Raw genomic sequence first — 19,133 nt, 5'->3', positions numbered from 1 at the left:
GCATCTTGTAAAAGAATCAATAAAGTGTAGCATGGAAAAAGGCAGAAAGAATTAGAGATGGTTTAAAAGATAAAACATGGCACCTCAAATTATTGTTATTATTTAAACCCAGTGATAATCATTGTTTTGTCCCCCACTGTCAGCTTGGGAAGCCAGCTGTCGCTGACCTTTAGTCTCCCCTAGGCCTACCTCTGGGTCATAACAAGTGTACATTGTTACCTGTGATAATGAAGAAAAATAGCTGTCTTCTTAATTTGGTCCATATGGGATGCACAAAACTGTATCTGTTGACGTGAGATGCGTATTTACTTCTCAAGTAACTCAACCCTGTTAGCATAAAGAAAATAAACACTTAATATACTGTAAATGCAATACTGAGAGTTTAGTTGTTGTATTATAGGTGTGTGTGTGTGTGTGTGTGTGTGTGTGTGTCAGGTGAAGATACTCACTGTGTCTTCTTCTGAAGATCTGAAAAGGTTTTTCTCTCCTGACTTCATCACAGAGCCACTGGATTTCACTTTCACTTACTAGTCGAACTGGTTATATTATTATTACACCTTATTATAAATGTGAGTTATGTAAACATGATGGTTATGCCCACATGCTCATGCTAACACACACACACACACACAAACACACACACACCCACACACACACCCACACACACACACCCACAGACACACACACACATGTACGCTTATCAGATAAGCTGAATATTTTCCTATATGTGTAGCACCATTTCCTTAAGTGTCTAAAAAAAGTCTAAAAGTGTCCAAAAAGACCTCACGCTAAAACAAAACGAAAGTAAGAGAAATGTTTACGTATTACCGAATTGAACTTAAACTGAACATTTGATTAAACTCGATGATCCTGTACAGTGACTATCAGGTTCAAACTTGCAGGAAATTTCAATGCACACATCATGAACACCAGCACAGATGCAATCCATGGTACACCAATCAGGCCTAACATTATGACCACCTGCCTTATGTTGCATTGGTCCCCCCTTTTTTCTGCACTGTGTATTCTGACCCCTTCCTATCAGAACCAGCATTAACTTCTTCAGCAGTTTGATCAACAGTAGCTCGTCTGTTGGATCGGATCACACGGGTCAGCCTTCTCTCCCCACGTGCATCAATGAGCCTTGATCGTCCATGACCCTGTCTCCAGTTCACCACTGTTCCTTCCTTGGACCACTTTTGATAGATACTGACCACTGCAGACCGGGAACACCCCACAAGAGCTGCAGTTTTGGAGATGCTCTGATCCAGTGGTCGTCAAACTCGCTCAAATCCTTACACTTGTCCATTTTTCCTGCTTCTAACATCAACTTTGAGGACAAAATGTCCACTTGCTGCCTAATATATCCCACCCACTAACAGGTGCCATGATGAGGAGATCATCAGTCTTATTCACTTCACCAGTCACTGCTCATAATGTTATGGCTGATCGGTGTATTTTGCCATCTCCAAACATCCCATAACAGAAACACCTTTGCCTTTAGACAGCCTGTGAGAGAGACAGCTTTCAGAGTTTAGCCTCAGACACTCAACTCACTCAAAAGACCTTATTAAAGAAAGAAAGTTTTGCTCTTGACCCTTCAGCACTCTCTCGCTGTGACCTTCACTTTAATATTTTTAAGATTTTTTTCTCATAAGACTTCAATATATCTCAAAATCAGATATTAGCTCTACTATTTCATGTCGTACATTAGTAAATCAGTGGTTTTGACACAATTCAGACCTCCAATTTATCAGACTGATTGCGGTTTGAGACACAGCCTGGATTCTTATTGAACATGTGGTACATTAATCTGCTGGACTCAGAAGGTCGCAGTCATGCCAACACTATCAAATGTTCTTCTGCAGGTTCCTCAAAACATCCATTACACAATTTCAAAATCTCACATCTTGTAGCTTTAAATAAAAAATAACACAATTAAAAGAAAACATTCTTTGGATATTTGCTTGATAGAGTTCCCTTCCTATAGGGATTTTTTAATAATTCTAGTAATTATGTTAATTATAGCGATTATATACTCAGAGTTTCTGTACAAACTTCACTCCAGAGAAAACTGACCACATGCTCTAAAATCATGAAGAATAAGCAAAACGTTTATTTTTTTGTGACACAGTCATAGTTGGAGTTTGAGTTACTTCTTTCCTTTCTTCTTGTCGTCTTTGACTTCTTTAGCTGCTACGTCTTCCTCTCCGTCCATCCCTAAAGCGGCTCTTGCTCTCTTCTTACCCAGAGGAGTCTTCGCGTACCAGCTCTGTGGGAAAAAAACACATCCTAGTTACACAACAAGCTGTGCTGACCGATGCTTTTATTTGAATATCTTGCAACTTGTTTGTTTTTGAGGAAACTACTGTACATTTAAATATTTTTCTACACACAGAGCAAGGATTTTATTGTTGCTAAATACCTAATAAACTGGCCATTCAGGCTATCATTTAATTCATGGCTCTTCAGTAACAGGATCTATGACCGATCTACGATGGCCGAGAAGTACAAAACAAAATAACAACAAATTCAAAAACACAAGGACGATTCAGACAAAGTGGAAAAGTTCGGTATAGTTTGCGAATGGAATTCTTCCCTTTGATTGGATGTCATTCAAGATATACAGGAAGTAGGAAATTGTGTATCTAACTTAATTTCTTGTACATGTCTGGAGTTCTGCCTTCACTAAAACCATTTTATTTCAATAGTGCAACTTTAAATATTTTAAAGAAAATAAACATATATTTATATTTATAAGAAAAAGGAGTTGATTCAGCTCTACTGTGAGGAAGGACGTTCATATGGTGTGATGTTGGAGATACTGATAGTGTATCATGGAGTAAAGATTAGTTTCTCTAAAAACACACCAGAAATGTTTTGAAGAGCAAACTATTCCATATTAAAGGATGTAAGGAGCGCTATAAGAACAGAGCTGTGTTCATACACACACCAATCCACTTTCTACTGCTGCAGCTATTGCTGGACTTCCTGTACATCCTGAGTGACCCATGTCTAGTCCAATCAGAGGGAAAAATTCCATTCCTAAAACTCTACCTACCTTTTCCAGTTTGTCTGAATCGTCCTTGTGTTTTTTAAATTGTTATTGTGTTTTGCACTTCTCAGCCACCGTACCGATCCGTAGTGATCTGACCACCGCATTACTTTGAGGGCTTCCTCTTCGTCCTGGAACACTGGGTCGATCTCAGCAAGAGGCGTGACAAACTCGGCGGCAGTCAGTGGGCGTTTAGCGAGCTGTCGAATACGCCGCTCCGTCAGGATCCCCTTCACCACGCGCAACATGTGACCCTGTGTGTATCCGTCTGAGATCTTAGCCAGGGAGCTGAGGTCCAGAGCGCTGGTCACAACACCGCTGTTCCTCCGGATCAGTTCCTTCCACATGACTACAGGAACACGCACAGCATTTATTAACATCCCAATCTTAACCGTATGATGATCAAAAAATCCAAATCACTTTATTAACACTAAAGCAGAGATATACTGATTATTTACACCCCAGCACTGCTGAGTCCTGGACTGACCGGACCTGCTGTTAGTTTTCTCTAACAGCAGATCGGTCTTCTTATCTTATTAATAACCCTGTTCTTATACCTTATTGTTTCTATAGCGACAGCTCTTTCACAGGGACGTGTAGGACGGATGCTCTGTGTAAATGGATTTTAATAAATTGTTGATTTGATGAAGAGATCTTTATGTAGGACATGTGGAAGGAGTCTCCAGTGTCTAGACTGGAGGTTTTCCCACATCTTCGGGTCAAAGGAGTTTATATATGATGATAAACACTGCTTATAGCTGCTATATAATGTAAGTGACAGTAGGAGCTTTGTGCTTTAATAAATCGGTAGAATTTTGTTCATAAATCAGACTGTGATTTACCAATCGCAAGATTTTCCATGGATTTGTTCTGAAAAGAGTCATGTGATGTCACAACACACATTCAGCCGAATCCCTCCTCCGTTCACGTGTGTAAACATGAGTACAGTTCACAGAGAAAAGTCATTACAGGAGAGTAAAAGAAGAACCCTGTGATTCTATCAGGAGTGGGTGCTTCCATAGGTACAGAATCCAGACCCAAATGCAGGGATCAAATGAGAAACGGGGGATTTATTAATAAAATAAGAAAACTACAGACACATGGAAAGACTGGGGAAAACTAGGTGGCAAAAAACAAGGAGGCCAGGAGACAAAAGACAAGGATTCAGCAAAACACAAGAGCAAGACAGCAGGTACAGTATATATAGGGAAGGTAATTAGTGAGACATAAAGAACAGGTGTGCAGAGGCAGGTAAAGAGAGGAATGATCGGGCGGGGCACACACTAACAGGGGTGGTGGCTCAAGTGGTTAAGGCTCTGGGTTGTTGACTGGGGTTCAAGACCCAGCACTGCCAAGGTGCCAATGTTGGGCCCTTAAACAAGGCCCCTAACCCACCCTCTCTAGGGGGGCTGCACCATGGATGACCCTACGCTCTGACCACAACCCTCCAAGGATGGGATAGACGAAGAAAGAATTTCACTGTGCTCTAATGTATATGTGACAAATAAAGACAACCTCAGAAGGATCCATGGAGTAAATAATACTGCTGCTGATTCACAGAAAGTTTTTTCCAGTGTTGTTCGGGTCACATACCGAATCGTGAGGCGTAGTCCGGCCGGGGGATGAGGATGATCTTGGTGTAAATCTTACACAGAGACTTCAGGTCTGCATTTAGAGGATTGTTCGTCGTCCCGATGATCAGGACACGATCTTCAGCTCTGATAGATTTGAGGATTTTGGGAAGATCTTTTTTTAGCCGCTTTGGATCTAACTGTAAGTAAAAAGAAATTAAACTTTAAATATTTCGATATATATTTAATTACTAAGAAATTACGAAATAAAGAGAAAATTATTACATCTTTCTCCTCCTTTGGTATTTTCTTATAAAACATTTTCTCAGCATCTCCGATCCAAACCACAGATGGCTGCATTAATCTGGCAACCTGGAGACACCAAATTCCCAGAATCACACCAATTCATTTGGACTTTTTTTTTGCTCAACCCCCCATTCATCTTCCTTCACTTCCTCTAAGAACACTTATGTAAAACACAGAAGATTTACCTTAAACACCATGTGCAGCATCATCTGGAGCCCACTCTTGCCTGGATACTTCCCCACCAGGTTCAAAGGGGAAAGGTCAAACAGGTTAGCTCCAGTCTCCTGACAGACAGCATGGACCAGCATCTTCTTCCCCACTCCTGAAGGCCCCACCAGGAGCATGGCCTTAACAAGAGGAGCTTTCTCATGGATCACCTGGGAACCTTCAGCAGGGAGAGAAAGACAGAGAGAGAGAGAGAGAGAGAGAGAAACAGACAGACAGACAGACAGAGAGAGAGAGAGAGAGAGAGAGAGAGAGAGATTATCTTCCATGTATCATAAAGTACACAGTAATTTGTGAGGACAGACTGAAGTACGAACCCAGTGGTAAGACGGCACACAGAGATAGAACTTGTCTCACATCAGATAATGAAGGCATGGGCTCGATGTCGGTCTGCCGCAGGGTCGTGCCGAGGTAACTGTAGTCTCCTGGAACACCGACATTCTAGAGGAAATTATCTAAAAGTACTGCTAAAAAAGTATCACTAAATGGTGAAACAAGCATCACAATGAACTCTCTCTCTCTCACCCCATCCCTCTCTCTCATCTCTCTCTCTCTCTTTGTTTGTCTCTCTCTCTCACCCCATCCCTCTCTCTCATCTCTCTCTCTCTCTTTGTTTGTCTCTCTCTCTCACCCCCATCCCTCTCTCTCATCTCTCTCTCTCTCTCTCTGTTTGTCTCTCTCTCTCACCCCCATCCCTCTCTCTCATCTCTCTCTCTGTTTGTCTCTCTCTCTCTCACCCCCATCCCTCTCTCTCATCTCTCTCTCTGTTTGTCTCTCTCTCTCACCCCCATCCCTCTCTCTCATCTCTCTCTCTGTTTGTCTCTCTCTCTCACCCCCATCCCTCTCTCTCATCTCTCTCTCTCACCCCCATCCCCTCTCTCTCTCTCATCCCCCTCTTTCAAGCCACTCTGTTTCTCTTTCCCTCTCTCTCCCTCTCTTCTCTCTTACCCCCCATTCTCTCTCATCTCTTTATTTCTCTCTCTTATCCCTCTTTCTCTCTCACCCCTCTCTCTCATCTCTCTATTTCTTTCTATTTCACCACCCCTCTCTAATCCCTCTCTCTCTCTTTCATCTCTCTGTCTCTCTATTTCACCACCCTCTCTCTTATCTCCCTCTCACCCCCCCCCTCTTTCTCTCCTTCTTTCTCTCATTCCCCTTTTCTCTCTCTTTCACTCTTCCCTCCCCAATTCTCTCCCAGTTAAAACCATCTTAACTTTGTGAAGCTTTTAGGGAACACAGACTGTTTTCTGTATTGTTGGTGAAAGTCAAAAATGATATATTCCAGAAAGTAATATCCTGAGCCCAGGAAAAACTGATGAATATCTCTGTTTATTATTAAACATATTCTTCATCTCATTTTAGGCTTGAAATTTTCCTTGTTTTATAAACTACTAAATATGTCTAGCAACAGCCTTAATGGTCTTCTATTATTTACAGATTGAGATGATTAACTTTTTCTTTAATTCAAGATCTGTTCATATTGTCTCATCTCTTCTGAGATGTGAGACGTTTTTCCTCTCATTCTTACTCAGGTGTTATTAAGCGACTCACTGAACACTAACACGCAGATCCGATCACGTTAAAGCCTCGGTACCTATGAAGTCGTGTAGTTTCACGTTATCCACCGGTTTCAGCAGACCCTCTACCACCAGCTCTTCATACAGCGACTCCACGCTCCTGAGGGCAGAATCAAGAAACGCTCTCGGTCTAATAGGACACGTTATCGTTTCTATAGCAACAGCTCACTTGTAGAGCGAACGCTTATAGATTTACAGAAAGTTTGTCATCATTAATACACTGAAGATCTCTGTAAGGAGAAATGTTTTTATGTGACATTTATGGAAGAAGTCTCTAGTGTCAGAGCTAAAGCAGAGGAGTTTATGCTACTTTGCAGTTTCTCTGTAATACAATATTTTTTTCTTTAAACTTAAAGATAAGCTTAAAGAGAAGCTGGTGAGGGAAAGTGAGCTGCTAGAACATAAGTGAGAACAGGAACTAACTTCCACACCATTAAATGTAGCTATAAATGGATAAAAAGTCACTACTAAATAAATGTAAGTGGAATTAAACACTTGGGAATTAAGTCACCGATCAGCTGTCAGGTCTCTGTCTTTCTTTTTCTTCTTCCCGCTCTTCGAAGCCTTCTTCTTCTGCGTGTGAAGTAAAAGAAACACATTTAATCAGGTACGAGCATCGATCTCTACAGAGAGAGGCGTATAAAGAGATCAGGACCTTTCCTGCAGGCTTGGATTTCCCTCCTTTACTTCCTTCCATGGCTAACTTCCAGTTCGCGAGCTCCTGCCTCATCAGCTCATCCACCTGCACACCCGAGCGTAAAGACTTCAGTGTGAGTATTTGGGTAGTTTAGAAAAAGAAGGAGCTGTGTTTTGATTTGACCTGCGGTCTTATTTCCGCCTCGATCTCTTTCCTCTTCTCCTCTTTAATGAGCTCTGCTTCATATCTTTGACTGTAGTTCTTGGACTCATCTCGGTTTTGCCAGACCTCTGTGTGTGTGACAGCAAACAGAAAACCTGTACACTGAACACACCTGGACTAAGATATATATACACACGGTTTGGATTCAAAAGTATATACACCCCGACGATCACACCCATATGTGCTTCTTCCTCGAAGTCTGAAGCATACAACTGTTAAAAAATGTCTCACAATTTCCCTTCACTGGACCAAAGATTCCCAAACACTGTTCCAGCATGACCCCAAAGCCCCTGAGCTCCATGAAGACATGCTGTGGAGGTGAAGGTTGGAGAAAGAGGAAGAACTGATGTGTCCTGCACAGAGCCCTGACTCTGACTCAACCCCACTGGGATGAACTGGAGTCTCCTTCAACATCCCGACACTCACTAATGCTCTTGTAGCTGAATAATCACTAATCCCCACAGATACAATCCAACATCTAGTGGAAAACCTTCCATAAGAGAAGACTGGAGCTGATTAGAACAGTAAAGAGAGGAGAATAAATCTCCTCAACACGGACATATGGCTGTGATAGTCAGGGGGGCAGAAACTTTTGACCATGTAGCATATATAGATTTTGTGTTAATCAGGAACTGTAGAGCTACAAAGCTATAAGCTGGTGATTTAGCGGGAGTCACGTGAACACGCCTGACGTTCAGACTCACCTGTAAACGTCTTGTGTGCGTTCTGAAGCTCGGGCAGAAAAGCAGATGGCAGCAACGTCAGCCCCGGTTCCTTTTCCTGTAAACGGGACACTAAACATCATAACATACACCCTATACACTACATAGTGCACTATTCTGAGAGTCAGGAGGAAAAACCTAGTGCGTTAACTCTCCCTGCATCGTGCACATGACCTAAACGTGACCAGGAGACGTCTGTGATGCTGAATTGGTCATTGAAGTGTCACAAAGTGTGCTACAAAGTGCATTAGTGAGTGTGCAGCGTACCTCTTCTTCTCCTTTCCTGTTCTCCTGTTTCCCTTTGCCTTTCTGCTCTTTGTTCTCTTTCGTATTTTTGACTTCTTCTTCCTCTTCATTATCTTCCAGCTCCTCTATCAGCTTCGGTAACAAACAACAAACAAACAACAGTGTGGAATATATACAGCTGCTCTAAGGTAAGTGAGAACAGGAAGTAATTGTGCAGACAATCCACAATGTTATACGTAACTATAAACAGATGTGTTGTTCTTTTATAAATAGACAAATAAACTTTTCTGCTGTGGTGGTGTTTCATAAAGCAAATGATTCATTTTGACGATATTAGTGAATCACATACAAAACAATTCACTACAATTTGATTCTTAATGCAGTGATTCGATATTTAATGATACCACCGAATCTGACAGGATCTGATCCACAGCAATTCATAAGGCAATGATTCAATAAATTGTCGATTCAACTGAAGCTGCTATGATACGTTTCATGTCATGACACAATGATTCAGTATTCATAATGATACTGAATTGAATACGACTGGTACAACAACTGGATATTTGAACGATATAATATGATTCAGATTATTAGCTTCAGATGGATATGTCACCAACTTTCTTTTATAAATTCAGAATATTCATTTCAATCATTTTTTTAAATCAATTCATCAATCTGAATCATTTGAATTGTTACACCTGTAATATTAACACAAACTTTAATACATAGGCTTATTCATGTTTATAGCTGTATTGATTTGAACATGTTAATAGGTCTATAAAGCTCTGATTTACCTGTTCAGGTGTTTTATCAGCGAAAATCGTGGCCGAGCCGCCTTCCTCCTCATTCGGATATTCAGGAAAGGAACCTGTTACATCACTAGACAAAAAAATGTGAATAAAAACATATTACACGCATGTTTATGCCTAAATCATCACACACATGGTCTGGTTCAGACTTTGTGAGATCTCATCACTCACTGGCACTCCATGAACCACTGTCTGATCTGATCCTTCATCAGTTCCTTCATCTCAGGACCCTCGGTCTCTCGCAGGGTCTCAAAGATGGACATCTGAGCTTTCCAATAATCCTCCTCATGCTCCTCCTGCCTGTTCCTCCTCACGGCTTTATTCTCTTCAGCGAGGGCACAGGCAGGGGATGACTGAGTCAGACCGGGCTTCATGGACTACAGAGAGAGAGAAAGAGAGAGCAAGAGAGAGAGAAAGAGAGAGAGAAAGAAAGAAAGAAAGAGAGAGAGAGAGAGAGAGAGAGAGAGAGGGAGGGAGGGAGAGAGGGGGGGGGAGACCAGAGAGGGAAAGAGGGAGAGAGAGAAAGAGAGAGGGATAGAGGGAGGGAGAGAGAGAGAAGACCAGAGAACCCACATCCACTTTCCACAATCACAGCAACAACAAACAAATAAATTCTATTACTTTAAATTGCAAGTCAAATATTCTTTCCTTTTTTTATTCCTAATTAACTCTCTTTTAAATAAATAAATAAATAAATAAATAAATAAATAAATAAATAAATAAATAAATAAATAAATAAATAAAATTAAAAAAATACATTCAGGCATAAAATATTTATGAGCACAATTTTTTTATATTTTTTTTAATAAATATTAAATATATATATATATATATACGTTCAGCTCACCATGCCCAGAAAAATCATCTCCTCTTCACGCTCCTGCTTCGTCCTCTTCCTCTGTACGTAACCTTTCCACACCTTCAGAGACGGAGATAAAGAGTAGAGCACATGTTCACACCCTTCTCCAAACCCTCTCAGGCTTGATGTTGTGTGTTGTGTGTGATGTTTTGTGGCTGAGCTTCATCACCTTCTGGATTTGAACAGCAGCCTGTTGCTCTGTAGCTTCACCCAGATCCTTGTCTTCAGTCTTTTGTCTCTCCGTATCCCGGATCTCCCGCATGATGCTGGTCCTCAGGCGACCCTGCCGCGCCCTCTCCGACACCTGAACGATCCTGACCGCTTCCTCCAGACTCGGGACGCAGGTTGCGGTGGGCTAGGGGAAATATGAGATGCTCAGAGTCAGCATGAGCGTGTGATCATTGGTGAGGAGGACAAAAAAGAGAGAATGTTGTCCACACACTTTTGGTTTCTCCACCATTTCATTTTGCTCCAGGATCCTGGACAGAACTGCGGCTCGCTCCTGCAGAGCTTTACGACGCTCGTTGATGAAGTACTTTGGGATTGGAATCTCAAGATCCTCCTACAAACAAAAACAAAAATCACAAGTTTTCACTCTCTGAGAGTTCTGTGGGTGTGGTTAATGTAAATGAGCCATGAATCTGCTTGTAATTTATGGCTGACTGTGTACGAAGGACATCAGCAAGTATTTCTGGCCAGAATTTTTATTTCGGTTTAGCCACCTTTACATTTGCGTCCCAACAGGGTCCTAACTGAGACTATGAACGCACAGGGGTCAGTTTCATATCCTGGATGATGTCGTCCATGTAATGGTACTCCGAGTACTCCTTCTCCATCATCTCGTTCTTCAGCTCCAGCACGCGCCCCATCACGCCGTCCAGCACGCCACGGATCAGCCTCCTCTTCTGTGGGTGGACGATCTGATCGTACGCCTCCTCCAGCTGCCTGAAGATTCGGACGTAGCGCACGTACATGGTGGTGAGGCGCTGGAAAAACACCACGCGGTCTCGCTCAGGTCGTGAGGGCTCGGAGGGAAGCTCCTCACTCAGAAGATCACTGAGTTCCTCATGAGCCTCTGTCCAGAGTTTGTTATATGTGCTGAAATACACAAGCGCACTGAGCTATAAATCACTGAGGACATTAAAGAACATTCTAGAAATGTGCACTACAAATGTACTGACACTTATATAAATAAATAACATTCCTTAAGAAAGCTAAATAAACATGGAACACATGGAGAAAACTTTAAGAAATAAATAGTTAATGTAATAAACTATTACATTATGTAGAAGTATTATACTATTACATTATGTACACTACTATTCATAATGTAGAAGTTCATGTAAAATGAAATCAGGGAACAAACTTTTTGCTCAATATATCATTTCATGGACATTACTAGCATTTCTTTAACAAAACATAAACGTGTTGCGGTCGATTGGGGTGGGTTTGTGGTTTGAGGTGTTGGGGTTGATGAGGATGTTTGGGGTTGATTGGGATGGGCAAGTGGGTCTTTAGTGTTTTTTGGGGTTGGTTGGGTTGAGTGGGGTTAGTTTTTTTAGTGTTTTTTTGGGGTGGGTTTGTGGTGTTTGGGGTTGTTGGGGTGGACGGGGTCTTTTTTTTGGGTGGGTTTATGGTTGGTTAGGGTGGGTTTTTATGGTTTTTTGGGGTTGGTGGGGGGGGGTTGGGGTTGTTGGGTGTGGGTGGGGGTGGGTTTGGGGTGTTTGGTGTTGGTGGGGGTGTTATTGGGGTGTTTGGGGTTGGTTGGGGTGGGTTTTTAGTGTGTTTTTTTGGTTGGTTTGGGTGTTTGGGGTTTATTGGGGTGCTTGGGGTTGGTTGGGGTGGGTTTGGGGTTTGAGGTGTTGTGGTTGAGGATGTTTGGGGTTGGTTGAGGCATTTGGGGTGGGCTTTTAATGTTTTCTTTGGGGTGTTGGGGCAGTAGTGGTGGGATAGTGGGCGTTTCTGCCCCGCTCTGTTTTAGTTAAGATGTAGACATGAGAAAAATTTATTATTAACTACTTTAAATATTAAAAATATTAAATATTATTTTAATTAAAATGATTAACTACTGAACAGAACATTTTAGAACAGAACATACAATATATACAACAATTCTGCTTTACAAAAAACATTATATAAAAGCAACAGTTTAATAAAATAAATAAATAAATGAGTTAATAACTACATGATGATAAACTTGAATTAGTAAATATTAGTTCGTGTAACACTGTCTAATAAAACACTGACAGATATTTCTCAGGCCTCATAAGTGAGGTAAATACATCAGATAATAATAAAGTATTCTAAAAGTCTACATAAAGTCCAGAGAGAGCTGTATTGAGTCTGCAGGACACTGACCTGTGAGACATGACGCGGTGTAATGTCCTCACATCGCTCGCTTGAAGTTTTTATATTTCACTGAACAACAATAAAACGCTACACTTCCCTAACTCAGTCACAAAAAGGTTTAATTTTTTAGATAAATACGCAAAATCCTAACAACAAGGCGAACGGGAAAACTTGCTCTTCTCCAGGGGTCAACTCTGTGTCCACGGCAACGAGACACCGCTTGCGCATGCGCAGAGGGAAGCGAGTCAGTCAGCCGTCAGCGCTGTGAAACGGGGGCTGTGTGCGCATGCGCAGATTACAATCACACTACATTGGGCGCTTGTTAATTGTTCTGGTGAGCAAATAACTGTCACAAAATCAGAAGATGTGAAGGAAGTGGTGTGATCACGAATGTTGCAAATGTATTGCAAAGGACCAAATTAAGCAATTTCCCACTGGGATTAATAAAGTTCTTTGAATCTTGAATTGAATTCTTACATATTTTGTTTTTAAAGTGAATTTAAGTAAAAGTATTGCAAGGGGAACTGTAAAGAAGAGATGAAGCTTTAGAGTAGAATGGTGCAGCATCACTCCTGTACCAGCTTCCTGTATGGCTTTAGTGCTATTTTGGGCTTTTGATCATCTTTTCTGCAAGTTAGCTCTATCTGAGAGCTTTCTGGGTCTTCCAGACCTTCCAGACTTCCCCTTAACTCTCACTTCTTATTGGTACTTTGAACTCAAGTCAAGTCAAAGAAGCTTTATTGTCACGTTAACCGTATATAGCTGTTGCAGTACACAGTGAAATGAAACAACGTTTCTCCTGGACCAGAGGTGCTACACAGAACAACAAACAAAGTACAGTGACGCAGACAAACATAGAACTAAACTATACTACAAGGTGCATTCTTCAAAACTAAACATACAACATAAGTGCACAGGATGACAAGACAGAGCAGACAAACAAGACACATAATGCCGGATAGAAACAGAGTTAGGGACAGTGAATAATAGCAGCAGAAGTATTTTAGTTATGACAGATACAAATATTTAAAGTGAAGTATGTATGTAAACAAGATCAATTTTGTGTGTGTGTGTGTGTGTGTGTGCTGTGTGTGTGCTGTGTGTGTGTGTGTGTGTGTGTGTGTGTGTGTCCGTGTCCAGCTCAGTTCTCTGTTGAGATACAGTACCTGATTGCCTGAGGGAAGAAGCTGTTCAACAGTCTGGTTGTGCGGGTCCGAATGCTTCTGTACCTTTTTCCTGATGGCAGAAGGGTGAAGAGTGTGTGTGAGGGGTGTGTGGGGTCGTCCACAATGCTGACTGTGGAATCCTCTGAGCTTTTCATAGTCTTCCTGTGCTTTGTAGATTCTTCATATCATTTCTTGACCTTCTCAACCCAAACCCTAACATGTCCTTCAATGCCTAATGGAGGCCTGAGACTTTACGACTGGAAGAGTGTCCGTCTTTTTTGTATGCAACATTTCATATATATTTTTTTTAACTTCATCAGATATAAAGTTATTTTGCTGTAGATTACATTAGATTAGATTAGATTAGATTCAACTTTATTGTCATTGCACATGGGTACAAGATAACGAAATGCAGTTAACATCTAACCAGAAGTGAAAAACAGTATTGAAGTATAAACATATGTGCAGAAATACAGACAATGTACACTGATGAGTCATAATATTCTGAGCACTGAGAGGTGAAGCAGGAAAAATGGACAAGTGTAAGGATTTGAGCTTTGAGTTTGACGAAGGGCCAAATTGTGATGGCTAGACCACTGGATCAGAGCATCTCCAAAACTGCAGCTCTTGTGGGGTGTTCCCGGTCTGCAGTGGTCAGTATCTATCAAAAGTGCTCCAAGGAAGGAACAGTGGTGAACCGGTGACAGGGTCATGGGCGGTCAAGGCTCATTGATGCACCTGGGGAGTGAAGGCTGGCCCGTGTGATCCGGTCCAACAGACGAGCTACTGTTGCTCAAACTGCTGAAGAAGTTAATGCTGGTTCTGATAGAAAGGGGTCAGAATACACAGTGCAGGACAGTTTGTTGCGTATGGGGCTGCATAGCCGCAGAGCAGTCAGGGTGTCCAGGTGGTCATGTTGTTATGCCTGTGTTTGGTGTGTAAACTTCCTGATTCTGACTTTAAACTCTGGTTAACGCGCAGATTCACAAGCCAAATAAATGCACAAGTTCTCATGTGAGCCAGATGAAGTCGTTTCAAATCCACGCCACTAGATGTCAGTAAAAGCTGATTATTTGTACATTAGGGCTTTAGTAGTGTGTACAGGTCAGAGTAGTCTGCATGTCCATGTCTATTCCGAGTTAACCTTCGACTGGGTTTTGAGGATTAACGATGAGTTTTAAAACATGATACATTCTTTTTGTTTACTGATTTAAAAAAAGTGATATTGTCTGTAATCTAGTTAAAAAATTAAATAAAAAAAGTCTCAGCGCGTGACTCTCTCTGGTGCAGGAATCGTGCAAATATTAATTATGGGGTGCCAATAATTTTGCAACCCAGGTTCAGAGAGGCTGATGAAGGCAAGGCTGATGAAGTTCCACAACATTAAATCTAAGTATAAACTGATTATTTTAATATATTTCTTCTGTCGTTCGTTATATTTCATAAATAACACACTCTAATAACAAATTGCTTGCAGAATCATGTAGTATGAAAGGAATGAAACACTTGGCACGAGCTGGCACCAGGAAGTCCGCTTCATCACACCACCGTGTCGTTGATTGTTCTCCTGTAACCGCACGACACTGTGCTTTATGTCAATGATATGAACGTGCTGAAACATGTTTAATCCAGATTTAAATTAGGGGGAGGAGGTGAACAGAAGGCTTAGAGAGGTCATGAGACTCATGAACACTGCACGCGCGCACACTCTCTCACACACACACACACATTAATATAAATCCCTCCAAACTCCCAAACCGATTCCCTTTTCCTCGTGAACGTGCCACGACGGGAGCGCGCATTCGGTTTTCAGCGCGTGAAGGTAATAAAATATTTCTACTGCTAAAAAAGGAAGAGGAAAATAATTTAAAACAAAAAAAACCTGTGACAAAGGAGAAGAAGTGTGTGTGTGTGTGTGTGTGAGAGAGAGAGAGAGAGAGAGAGAGATGGTTTGATGATTTGGAGCTTGAAAGGAGGGGCGAGTGTCACCGAAGAAGGAGAAGAAGGAGGTAATAATAATATTTAAAAAAAAAAAAGAAGAAGAAGAAGAAGAAGAAAAAAGAAAAAAAACCTGATGGAGGGTAAAAGATGTCCGCGTCTCCTGCCACCCACCCGAAATCGATTGCGTTACATCCAGAAATCTCTCCACTTTGACGTATAAAACGGGACGCATGGTGTGGAAGAGCCGACTGTGTTCTCCAGAGTCGGACAGGAATATACACACACACACACACACACACACTCTCTCATACACACACATACACACACACCACCGGCCGCTACCAAGAAGTGTAAGTGCAAACTTTTGTTATATTGTTTATATAAATATATAATATCAAAGTTGTTTAAAGTGAAAAAAAAAATGTTTGTGAAGTAGAATAATGCATGCTTTAAAAGAAAGGATGCGCGCGCGCACAATTCACGAACACCCAGAGTACTGACTTAAACACCTACACTGCGTATCTGTGTTAAGCCGGGCTTATAATAAGGCTATTACTTATTATAACCTTTACTTGTTATACTTGTTATGCCTATTATTGCAACTGCGTTCAATTTATAGCAATCGAACGTAATTAGTCAGCACTGGAGGTGTTTATTCAGTACTGTTGGCGTTTAAGAACTGATTCAGTACTTTAAGAGAATTACAGGTGTCAGTTTGATACCTAAATCTGTTCAGTGTGAAAGCAAACGACTGTTAATTCAGATCTTAGAGGTAATTTGTCAGCACTGGAGGTGTTTATTCAGTACTCTTGGTGTTTAGGAACTGATTTAGTACTTTAAGCGAATTACAGGTGCCTACTTAAAACCCTAAATCTGAGAGGGAATTGATTCCACATTATCAGTGTTAATGCAAAAAACAATGTGTTAATTCAGATCTAACACTTGATGTGTTAATTCGTCAGTACTGGAGGTGTTTAAGAAATGATTCAGTACTTTAAGAGAATTACAAGTGTCTATTTGACACCTAAACCGGATGTGTGTGTGTGTGTATACATACATGTGTGTATGTGTGTGTGTATACATACGTGTGTGTGTGTGTGTGTATACATACATGTTTGTGTATGTGTGTGTGTGTGTATATTTGTGTATATACATACATAAATGTGTGTGTGTATACATACATTGTGTGTGTGTATGTGTGTGTATATTTGTGTATATACATACATAAATGTGTGTGTGTATACATACATGTTTGTGTATGTGTGTGTGTGTATACATACATGTTTGTGTGTGTGTGTGTGTGTATATTTGTGTATATACATACATAAATGTGTGTGTGTATACATACATTGTGTGTGTGTATGTGTGTGTATATTTGTGTATATACATACATAAATGTGTGTGTGTATACATACATGTTTGTGTATGTGTGTGTGTGTGTGTGTGTATATTTGTGTATATACATACATAAATGTGTGTGTGTATACATACATGTTTGTGTATGTGTGTGTGTGTGTGTATATTTGTGTATATACATACATAAATGTGTGTGTGTATACATACATGTTTGTGTATGTGTGTGTGTGTGTATATTTGTGTATATACATACATAAATGTGTGTGTGTATACATACATGTTTGTGTATGTGTGTGTGTGTATACATACATGTTTGTGTATGTGTGTGTGTGTATATTTGTGTATATACATACATAAATGTGTGTGTGTATACATACATGTTTGTGTATGTGTGTGTGTGTATACATAAATGAGTAAATAAGTGTTCAGTTACAGTTGCATTAACACCAATATGATGTGAATCATTAAACTCTGACACTTTATTATTAATATTTCGTTTATCATCACTGTTGGATAAATACGGAGTGTGAGCTCTGTGCTGAGGAGAAAGGCACTAAACACCGCGACGTAATAATGATGTCATTAACACTGAAGCATTTTATACAGTCTGAAACATGGGTTATTAACACTACACCTGGGACAAAAACAGACAAAAAGTGTCAACGTCAGGTGGCATGACCATGCATTCATTAAAATATACTTGTCTAATTAATTAATTAAATGTATTTCCTGTGACTGATAAATGTACACACTGGTGTTTGTCTTGTATAAGATGTTAGAGTTTATTCCCTCTTAAATTTAAGCTGATTTTTTTTAAAGTTCTACAAAAACAGCCAATGTTTTAAACACTGAAATACTCTTTAAAACACAGAAAATATAAAACATAAACACACACCCATTAACACGATATTTAACCCTTCGTGTCTCTTTGGTTCGTTCTGTTATTCACCTTAAAACATATGTAAACGTAAGGAGATGAAATGCTGTGGGATTGTCAGGAATTTCTGTATGAACGTGTCTTGACTGGGTTTCCTGTGTGTGTGTGTGTGTGTGTGTTTGTTTGTTTATCAGGCTGAAAAAGCCATGCAGGCTGAGAGGAGATGGCACATATTGTTGAGTGTAATTCTTTTGCTCATCACCTCCAGCCGGTGCATGGACAGCAGCGAGGCGACGCATGCAGACAAGCAAACTCTGCTGGACCTGCTGCTGCGCATGATCAAGGACGGCGAGCGGGAAAAGCTCAACACGCGGGAAAAATCCGCCCACAGCAGGCCCATAGGTGAGCTGGTGATGATGATGATGATGATGATGAAATAAACTGCCGTTACATGTTCATGTGAAAGTCTGTAACATGTTCTCAAGATCCGTTGGTGCACGGGTTCACCGGTAATCTGCGCCGACCTTCTCGGATAATCCACTTCCACTTTCTGGTCTATTGAACAACTTGAAAGTGTAACAGAATCCTCTGGCTTGTGATCCATCACCGGACGTCGCAGGGTTTAATGCGCGTACAGACAAAACGCTTTCATTGGTAATTAAACTTAATTGTGACAGCGTAGGAGCTGTACAGCTCCATCCAACACGTCTGAATTCTCAGATCAGCAGAAGGTGTTGATTAGTTTCCTAGAACAGCAGCTCTGACAGTAACATGAATCATGGGTTTATAATGTATCAGTGTGCTCGGGCTTATACGTTAGCGTTTGCGTAGTAACGGCTCTCAGTAACACTCATGGATATGGGAAGTTTCCTGTAGAAGGATTTGGGAGATTTATTTAACAGTTATCCGTCTTCTGGACGTTCACGCTTTGCGGTTTCTTCTTTGGGCTTTTCCCTTCAGGGGTCTCCACAGTGAATCATCTCTCTCCACCTATCCCTATCTTCTGCATCCTCAACACTTACACCCACTAGCTTCATATAATTTATTCCATCCATATACCTCCTCTTTGGCCTTCCTCTCTGCCTCCTGCCTGGCAGCTCCATGTCCAACATTCTCCTACCAATATACTCACTCTCCCTCCTCTGGACATGTCCAAACCATCTTAATCTGTCCTCCCTAACTTTGTCCCCCAAACGTCCAACATGAGCCGTC

The 19,133-nt window shown here is 41.0% G+C and overlaps 2 protein-coding genes across 4 annotated transcripts in view; one reads left to right on the top strand and one right to left on the bottom strand.

The window, feature by feature from the left end:
• Positions 1-1,309: 1,309 nt before the first annotated feature.
• zgc:153738 (uncharacterized protein LOC558115 homolog) lies at positions 1,310-13,921 on the bottom strand. 3 transcript variants are annotated; one of them, XM_058390592.1, is made up of 19 exons: positions 13,748-13,921; positions 11,003-11,330; positions 10,675-10,794; positions 10,402-10,587; positions 10,221-10,292; positions 9,545-9,750; positions 9,359-9,443; positions 8,583-8,693; positions 8,298-8,373; positions 7,555-7,661; positions 7,390-7,476; positions 7,246-7,307; positions 6,752-6,834; positions 5,475-5,582; positions 5,118-5,317; positions 4,912-4,998; positions 4,649-4,826; positions 3,166-3,404; positions 1,310-2,272 (listed from the first exon to the last, which is right to left on the bottom strand). In XM_058390592.1, exons 1-19 carry the CDS (start codon positions 13,900-13,902, stop codon positions 2,153-2,155), a joined length of 2,610 nt encoding a protein of 869 aa, XP_058246575.1. In that variant the 5' UTR covers positions 13,903-13,921; the 3' UTR covers positions 1,310-2,152. The 3 variants fall into 3 exon arrangements, with proteins under 3 accessions (XP_058246575.1, XP_058246576.1, XP_058246577.1); XM_058390593.1 differs by lacking the exon at positions 13,748-13,921 and adding an exon at positions 12,591-12,785; XM_058390594.1 differs by lacking the exon at positions 13,748-13,921 and having other exon boundaries at positions 10,955-11,085.
• Positions 13,922-15,784: 1,863 nt separating this feature from the next.
• The window catches only part of alkal1 (ALK and LTK ligand 1), a 34,404-nt gene continuing 31,055 nt past the window's right edge, over positions 15,785-19,133 (top strand). The window contains 3 exon segments of the mRNA XM_058390595.1: positions 15,785-15,989; positions 15,991-16,038; positions 18,190-18,323. Of these exon segments, the coding sequence (XP_058246578.1) occupies positions 15,919-15,989; positions 15,991-16,038; positions 18,190-18,323 (253 nt within the window). The 5' untranslated portion in view covers positions 15,785-15,918.

Source organism: Hemibagrus wyckioides, linkage group LG05 (assembly GCF_019097595.1).
Source record: "Hemibagrus wyckioides isolate EC202008001 linkage group LG05, SWU_Hwy_1.0, whole genome shotgun sequence".
NCBI lineage: Eukaryota > Metazoa > Chordata > Actinopteri > Siluriformes > Bagridae > Hemibagrus > Hemibagrus wyckioides.
Note: the sequence above shows the minus strand (reverse complement) of the source record. Positions and strands in the feature narration are given on the sequence as shown.

Coding starts and splice junctions, on each gene's coding strand:
- zgc:153738 (XM_058390592.1), bottom strand. CDS start 13,902: ATGAAAAGCTCAGAGGATTCCACAGTCAGCATTGTGGACGACCCCACA. Junction 10,795..11,002: donor AGGATATGAAACTGACCCCT/GTGCGTTCATAG, acceptor TTTTGTTTGTAG/GAGGATCTTGAGATTCCAAT. Junction 5,583..6,751: donor GAAACTACACGACTTCATAG/GTACCGAGGCTT, acceptor TCGGTGTTCCAG/GAGACTACAGTTACCTCGGC.